This window comes from Chiloscyllium plagiosum, chromosome 6 (genome assembly GCF_004010195.1).
Source record: "Chiloscyllium plagiosum isolate BGI_BamShark_2017 chromosome 6, ASM401019v2, whole genome shotgun sequence".
Taxonomy (NCBI): domain Eukaryota; kingdom Metazoa; phylum Chordata; class Chondrichthyes; order Orectolobiformes; family Hemiscylliidae; genus Chiloscyllium; species Chiloscyllium plagiosum.
The window spans coordinates 103590509-103599531 of record NC_057715.1 but is presented as its reverse complement, the minus strand read 5'-3'; the positions used below and the strand labels follow the sequence as shown (position 1 = coordinate 103599531).

The window sequence follows — 9023 nt, the reverse complement described above, 5'->3', positions numbered from 1 at the left end:
TGGGACAGGCTGAGCAAAGACATGCCAGTGAATTCCTCGAGGCTGGCATTCTAACCACAACGCCATAAACAAACACACAGATCTCGACACCATCTATCAACCCCTCAAAAAATGAACAGGAAATGACATCACCACAAACCCCAGGAACCCCATCCAGGACAAACATATAAATAGAAAGCAGGAGACAACAGCTTCGCTTCACTTGGAGGTCGCCGCTGATGTTACCTAGCCAGGTAATGAAACGTCTGGATATCAAACCTACAGCTCAGCGAGCAAACCTACACCCTATACCTTAAAATTATTTGTCTATTTTAAATATTTTGATTAGCCAGACTGTTAATATTTTGTTTTTGAGAAATAAGTGTTGATTAGTCCTCTTTAATCGTAATAATTTCTTTATAGGTATGTATTATATTCCTTGGACCTTTACAATGACAGTGCCCATTATGCACTGACTAAATTCAAGAAGCAGTTCCTTTATGATGAGATTGAAGCAGAGGTAATTATTGATGAATTTATTCAGTTAAGTGTAAATATCTTTTTCAATTTTTAAAAATCATTTAATTGAGCATGAGTGTTGAGACTTTATCTTGGTAATCATTGGTTAAATTCATGTAGGGTGATAATTGTGGAACAATTGTGCTTCTTTTCAGGTAAACCTCTGCTTTGACCAATTTGTATATAAATTGGCTGATCAAATATTTGCTTACTACAAGATTCTGGCAGGAAGGTATTGTTGGAGGCTTCTATTCTAATATTTTAAAATCTGTAGTAAGAAGTTACTGCATTGAACATATTTTACATTAACAACTATTCGATTCTTGTAGCCTCCTTCTGGACAAACGGCTGCGAGCAGAGTGTAAGAATCAGGGAGCTAATATACCTACACCTCCATCAAATAGATATGAGACTTTATTGAAACAAAGACATGTACAGGTGAGAGTTGCTTTTCTTCATTATTGAGATACCAGAACAAAAGGCCAACTTCCAGACTGCATATAGCTTCAAAGTAGTCAGTGCAAGGTGGATATCAAGAAGTCTAGTAGGAATTTCAAAAAGAAACATCTTTACCCAATGAATGCTAAATATGGGGAACTTGATACCATAAGGTTTTGGTGAAGTGAATAGTATAGATGTGTTTGAGAGGAAATTAGACTAGTACTTGAGGGAGAAGAAAATGAGATAGCTATGATTGTAAATTGTAAAATATGGAAGGAAACTCCAATGAATTATAAACATTGGCGTGGACTGGTTGGTTTGAATGGCCTATTGCTATGCTATATATCTTATGTAATATTCTAAATTTTTTATATTATAGCTTCTTGGTAGGTCAATAGACCTGAATCGGCTGATCACTCAAAGAATTTCAGCAGCAATGTACAAATCGTTAGAATTGGCAATTACACGATTTGAGAGTGAAGACATCACCTCTATTGTGGTATGTGTACTATATCTTAATGAATTGAGCCTCAGTATTGGTGTTGAGATATTTTGTGTACATGTAGACTTATCAGCTCATTCTGTTATCCTTTTTCTTTCTTGCTCCTGTTGCCTAATGAGTAATTCACCTTTCCTGAATTTCATGTTAGTTATTATTAACATTTAGATCTCGTATAAGTATCTTAACCAATTTGAATAGTTGCTTGGTAGGATACTTTTTTTGTACTGAAATAAGCAACTTGTTTGACTTGTGCTCATCTGGACAGAAGCACAATCCTAAAAGGACCAACAATTTATACTGCATGAGAAGAGTGTTGAAAAGGGTGCAAACAGACTCTGATTGGTAGAGCCTTTACCATGAACATATACGAGGGGACACTTGTCTGCCAAATTTTAATTTAATTTGAACCAGATATGAGAAAGCAAAAAACAAAAGCTATCTCCAAATTCTTTATTCAGTTGGAAGAAATAAATTACTTAAATTATATTTTAAAAATTGGCTTCTAGCATACAAAAGTGAGCCATGCTGTGTTCCCAACTGATCTTAAATTGTATTTTTTTGTGTGTAATTCTTAATACATTAGGAATTATTTAGCAAATGCTGTCCAATTGCAGAATTGCTAATGTTAGATACTGTTCTGAATTTTGAATAAATGCGACAGTTAGCCTAGTCAGTACCATGCAAACAGCCAAAGAGGCCTGTATGGCCTACATATCTGGTTTTATACTGGCACTCAAAGTCCTATCCCACATCGGTAGCTTAGATTGTGTCGTCACAGGTTCCCTTCTCAGGCCATCTTGCGTTAATATCTTCAAGTTCACTAGAAATGTATGTAGAGTTATGGAAAATTTAAAATAACATTCTTTTATCTGCCTTAATGACCCTCAAATATCCATGTTAGACTCTACACGTATATTGTTGTCTGCAGTAAATATATTTTTTCATGCTAGATTATCTTGCAAAACAAAATGGGTTTCTGTTATAGAATGCATTGTTTCTCTTTTAACCTAGGTAGGGAGTATTGTGGAAACAAAAGATGTGTTGACTTCTCTGTTTACCATGTACTGATATTGGGTTTCTATCCCAAGCACCCAAACAAAACTTGTCATCCTGGAAAGTGTTCAACATTGAGCACTTTATGCTAGAAATAAAAATGGGGATTCTGGTTAACATCTGAGCTTGGGTTACCAGAGTAGAAAAAGGATTTACTGCTATTCATCAATCTCACATTAAACTTCGTTTAGAATTGCATAGAACAGTGCAGGCATTCATAGACAGGATCTGAGTGGGTTGATGACTTGCAAAATAACAGTTGATTAAATCATTTTAAGTATTTTGCAGTCGCATATCAGGAATTACGCTATTCCCTCTTTCTTAAATAACCAAGTAAAATTTGCTGATGTTTCAAATGTTGTTAAAATATGTTAGAAAAAGTAAGAAAATCTATTCATTTCCTGATAGCCCTGCAGTGCCTCTAAGTCCAATCAGTCACTCAACTGGCAGTGATGGGCATCTCTGGGATGAATGACCCCAGCGGCAAAATCCTTGCCCACCTAGAGCTTTTTAAAAACTTTCTTTCAAAGAATGTGTATGCCACTGGATGACCACTTGTTGACAATCGTTAATTGCCCTCAAGACAGTGGTAGTGAGCCACCACCACAAGCCTCTGCAGTCTGCCTGGTTTCTGTTGGAAAGTGTGTGTCAGGATTTTGATCCAGGGAGTGAAGTGATGACTGTCATTCCAAGTCAAGATAAGCTATGAAATGGAGGGAAACCTGTAGATGGCAGTGTTCCCTTGTGTCTGCTGTCATTGAGTCATACAGTTATACAGCACAGAAACAGACACTTCAGTCCAACTCATCCATGGCGGCCAGGTGCTCTAAATTAATCTAATCCCATTTGCCAACTTTTGGCCCATATTCCCCTCAACCCTTCATATTCATAGACCCATTTTAAATGTTGTTATTGTACCAGCCTCTACCCACTTCCTCTGGCAGTTCATTCCATCACACTCTGCGTGAAAAAGTTGCCCCTTAGGTCCCTTTTAATTCTTTCCTCTCTCACCTTAAACCTATGCTCTCTAGCTTTAGACTCCCCTATGCTGCGCTAAAGACCTTGGCTAATCACCTTATCCATGCCCCTCGTGATTTCATAAACCTCTATAAGGTCACTCCTCAGCCTCTGCGCTCCAGGGAAGATAGCCCCAGCCTGTTTAAACCTCTCTGTATGGCTGAAACCCTCTAATCCTCACAACATCCTGGTAAATCTTTTCTGAATGCTGTCCATCTTAATGTACAGAACAAGCAGAACTGCACATAGTACTCCAGAAGAGACCTCATTATTCTGTACAACCTCCTGTAGCTGCCCTCCAGTCTGATATGATAAAATGGATATTTTCATCATTGTAAAGTAATTTTTTGCTGTTATAACATCAAACAAAAACCTGTGAAATAAGTAGACTTGGTTACAAATTTAGAGAGAATTACAGGGGTGTGGGACTACATTAGACAATGCTTTCCCTAGCCTTGCATATAGGGTCAAATGGCCTCCTGTTTTATAAAAGTCTATAACTTAATAATACAGTCATTCATTGGAAAAGCTGATTGTCAAAGTTTGTAAGTTGCAGATTTCTAATGTTGAGTATGACCTCTGTGATTTTGGTTCTTTAGGAACTTGAAGGTCTGTTAGAAGTCAACCGTATGAGTCACAAGCTGCTAAGTAAATACTTAACCCTGGACAGTTTTGATGCCATGTTCAGGGAAGCCAATCACAATGTATCTGCACCATATGGAAGAATAACTCTCCATGTTTTCTGGGAGTTGAATTATGATTTCCTTCCAAACTACTGCTACAATGGTTCCACACAAAGGTCTGTATATTTTAAGCAGCTTTTATGTTTATCTCTGGTAACTAGTTCTCAATGACTTGAAGTTTGTAATGTGCTCATTCATCATTGCATAGAGATTAACAATATTATTTAATTCTGTACTGGGCAAGGCAGATAGTTTAATGCCTATTATTTTTCATTAATTTAATTTAGTTGAATGATGAGCTAAATAGAACCTGCTTGGAGCACAGTGATTAATTGTATTTCACCAGAGGCTGCCCTGTTTCTTCATTGTATAAACAATTCATGAATCTTTATCTTTGTGATTGCCTTTGAAAAATGTAGCAGCATTCAACAAGAATAATTTAATTTTGCATTTATATGGTGCCTTTATCATTAAGCACCCCAAGAATGTTTCACAGATTTAATCTGATTAATGTTGAAACTGAATGGTAGAAAATTTTAGAACGGATCTGAAAAGCTTAAAAATCAAAAATGGTTGATTTTTAAGAAGAGCAAGGTGGAGACGGAGAAAAGTTTACAGACAAAATTCTAAAGCTTCAATATTAGACAGCTGCCAATGATGGAACAAAGGGAGTGGGGGATTCCCAGATGTCCACATTTGCATGAACCCGATGTTGTTGAAGTGTTTTCATGCTGAAAGAGGTTATAGAGATGGTAAGTGATGTAACCGAGAATCGGTTGAGTTCAGGTCAATTTTTAAAGAAGAGTTTGTGGACGGAAATTGCCATAGGTAGTGAGCATGGTTGTAATTAATAATTGGGACTTGGTTCAACTCAGTACCTGGAGAGCAGAACAATATAATTTACCTCATTGTGTTTGCATCAGATCTTCTGCAGAATGAACCAAAGCCATTCTCACTGCATTTTGCTTCCCATGTTGTGAATTTGCTGTGGATTATGTTTATTGACTCTTGCTTTGTTTAGTCCCCTGTCTGCTTCCTGCTCACTGAGGTCGAGGTGTGGACAGAGTGAGGGATTGTAAACAAGCAGCAGATGGTAGGGAAAAGCAGTGGCAAGCGAGAATGAGAAGGAAGCAATAACTAGGAGGGAAAATGGTGTCAAAGAAAAAAGGGAGCTAGAAAAGGAGGTAGGTTTGTAGGAGGGAGGGAGTGGGTGAGAGTGGGGGTAGCGGTGAGCAAGAGGTAAATAGAAATAGTACGTTACTAAGTAGAAAGAGTAAGTAACATTTCAGGTCAGGAACGCAGCACATCCTTTGTACGTGTTTTCTTCTGGAAAAGTGATATTCGCTGTGCAAACTCTCTTTAGGGTCGCATTTCATATACTAATCAAGGGATAGCTATACCTTCCTTAGTCAACTTTCCGTGGACTAACAACCTCTTTGCGTAAGGCAGTTTACCATATCTCATTCCTTGTACTTATTAAGAACATTCATTTATTGATCTTGACTTTTATTTAATTCATTGATGGGGTGAGGATGTCATTGGCTAGGCCAGCATTTATTGCCAATTCATAATTGCCCAAAGGGGAGGTCTGGAGTCACACATTGGCCAAACCAGGTAAGGATGGCACTTCCCTTCCTTAAAGGACATTGGTTTTCACATGGATCCTACCTACCCCGGATCATAAACCTGTCACTGAGTTATTGTTTATAGGACTGTCAAAGACTACATCTTCTCTTGGAATCTCCCCTCCACACCTTCCCACCTCACAACCCCTCAGCCCCTCAAAGATCTGTTTCTACCTTTGTCAAAATCCACCAACAGAACTGTCCTGGCAGACCCATTGTTTCCGCCTGTCCCTGCCTCACAACTTATTTCTTCTGATCCTGATTCTTTCTCGCTCACCCCTTGTTCAGGCTCTCTGCTTCTGTAAAGAGTATACAAACCACCATTTTCTAACTCCTTTCAGTTCTGACGAACTGTCATATAGGACTTAAAACACCAACTCCATTTCTCTGTCCACAGATGCTGCCAGACCTGCTGAGTTTCTTTAATATTTTCTGCTGTTGATCATGAAAGAATGTTGATTCTAAGTCTTAATGGTATCTGGGAATAGTTGGAGATAACATGACAACGCCATTTTTACTCCCCTTGGTTAGAGAGTCCAGGGAAAGCAGTTTCTGTTATAGTGGCCTTATTGAGTTGTTAAAGTTTCTTAATATATATTGCATCACAGTGGGACAGCTTTACTACTGGTGGCTCAGTAAGGTCTCTTAGCAGATGTCATGACCAACCTGTGACTCCAGATTCACAGCAATGTGGTTAAAACTGTTCTCTCAAATAGCTTAGGATGCCAATCAGTTCAAAGGCAATTGGGGCTGGACATCAAAAGGTCTTGCCTGCAATCCCCACATTGATCGAAGGAACAAAAAAACTCTACTCATGTTCCAGGTGGAGCATAAGTTCAGGAATAAGCCATTCTGTTGATTGAGCCAGCCCTGCCATTCAATGCTAAAATGGCTGATTGAATACTTCAATATCCTTTACCTACCCCATCAGCATAACCATAATCCTGTCTGTTCTTGGTCATCACTGATAGTCAGCATTGCTAAGAAGACTGTGTATCTCCACTTGAACATTATGAATTATATTTCTTACAGTACTATACAGAAGTAAAAGCCATAGATGCACATATTTCTTCAAGTGCAACTGTGGACTCCCAAGTTATGTAGTTTGCATGGATGTGGAACAACTGCATTTGTACAGGTCTTTTGCTAAACTAAAATGCAAATTGATTTTCAGTCATAATTGATTTTCTGAACTATTTGTATTGGAGATTTTAACATTCTCAAACTTATACGGTTAGTACAAACAGGACAGACAGGCCTGTCAAAATTCTACCTATTAGTGCAGAAAATTAACATCCATTTGTTCTGCATTAACGTCATCTTGCATTACTGAAGGAAGGCATAAATTAGAATATTTGCAGAACTTCAGACAACCAACCATCTGGTGAAGGTTTCTTCCGGTTCAGTTGACATCCATGCTGTCGTGTTAGCTTAGTTTATTTTGGAATTATTCCTGATGACAGCAGCACTCTTAGATGCTGACACATGGATGATAATTTTACTTTGGCCTTTTAATCATGAAAAGCATTAAAGGTATTCCATTGCTGAGGTGTTTATAAACATTAGGAAGTTACTGGACCACTCGTAAATGTTCCAGATAAGTTTGCACGGCGATGAGGTTCATATGTTTGTTTGCATTTTATTGTTTTTAAAAGTCAGTACCAAGTGAGAATGGTGGCCGCTTTGTTTTAAGCTTCAGCTCATTAATACTTTTTGACCTGCCATAACAATCTGTCTGTCAAGTTAAAATAGGAAGAAGTGAGGACTGCTGGAGAATTGACATTTTGCGCATAAATCCTTCATCAGCAATGTCAAATTAAAATATTTCCTTTTTATCCCAACCCCCATATATTTCTACAGCCCTTCAGCCAGCAGCTGTTTTACCCATTGCTGTTAAATCGAAGAATTGATTGGAAGTCTGATTATTTATTGTTCCGCTTCTACTGGTTGCATTTGGACGAGTGCTAAAGTGTGCAGGAATAATACTTTTTAGTCTTTATAGCTGACCTGTTAGTAAATGCATTTCGTATGCCCCTACAACTTGTGGTAGCTTTTCTTTTACCATCTGGTGCCACATTTATAATGCAATACAATTCAACTGATGAGCTAATTGTAGTGCACATCCAGAGGTTAGTCTTTTGGGTGTTGAGTTACTTAGCTAACTCTTTTCTGCATGTCACTTGAACAGTCAGGGCAAGTGGGGACACGGTAGGACTAATAAATTAAACTGCATTTATTTCAATGCAAGGGGCCTAAATAGAGAAGGCAGATGAACTCACGGCATGGTTAGGAACATGGGACTGCAATATCATAGTAATTACAGAAACATGGCTCAGGGATGGACAGGATTGGCAGCTTAATGTTCAAGGGTACAAATGCTACAGGAAGGATAGAAAGGGAGGCAAGAGAGGAGGAGGAATGGCGTTTTTGATCAGGGATTACATTACAGCTGTGCTGAGGGAGGATATTCCTGGAAATACATGCAGGGAAGTTATTTGGGCGGAACTGAGAAATAAGAAAGGGATGATCACCTTATTGGGATTGTATTATAGACCCCCCAATAGTCAGAGGGAAATTGAGAAACAAAATTGTAAGGCGATCTCAGTTATCTCTAAGAATAATAGGGTAGTTATGGTAGGGGATTTTAACTTTTAACTGGGACTGCCATAGTGTTAAGGGTTTAGATGGAGAGGAACTTGTTAAGTATGTGCAAGAAAATTTTCTAATTCAGTATGCGGATGTACCTAAGAGAGAAGGTGCAAACTTGACCTACTCTTGGGAAATAAGGCAGGGCAGGTGACTGAGGTGTCAGTGGGGGAGCACTTTGGGGCCAGTGACCATAATTCTATTCATTTTAAAATAGTGATGGAAAAGGATAGACCAGATGTAAAAATTGAAGTTCTAAATTGGAGAAAGGCCAATTTTGACTGTATTAGGCAAGAACTTTTAAAAGTTGATTGGAGGCAGATTTTCGTAGGTAAAGGGATGGCTGGAAAATGGGAAGCCTTCAGAAATGAGATAACGAGAATCCAGAGACAGTATATTCCTGTTAGGGTGAAAGGAAAGGCTGGTAGGTATAGGGAATGCTGGATGACTAAAGAAATTGAGGGTTTGGTTAAGAAAAAGAAGAAAGCATATGAAAGGTATAGACAAGATAGATTGAGTGAATCCTTAGAAGAGTATAAAGGAAGTAGGAGTATACTT

At 38.3% G+C, this 9023-nt stretch overlaps 1 protein-coding gene across 2 annotated transcripts in view; it reads left to right on the top strand.

Moving 5' to 3' along the window:
* cyfip1 (cytoplasmic FMR1 interacting protein 1) overlaps positions 1-9023 on the top strand; it is a 189334-nt gene that overhangs the window by 93542 nt on the left and 86769 nt on the right. For both annotated transcript variants that reach the window (XM_043692305.1, XM_043692304.1), the window contains exons 18-22: positions 403-499; positions 654-730; positions 828-936; positions 1319-1438; positions 4111-4310. In XM_043692305.1, coding sequence (XP_043548240.1) covers positions 403-499; positions 654-730; positions 828-936; positions 1319-1438; positions 4111-4310 — 603 coding nt within the window. The remainder of the gene's footprint in view (positions 1-402; positions 500-653; positions 731-827; positions 937-1318; positions 1439-4110; positions 4311-9023) is intronic.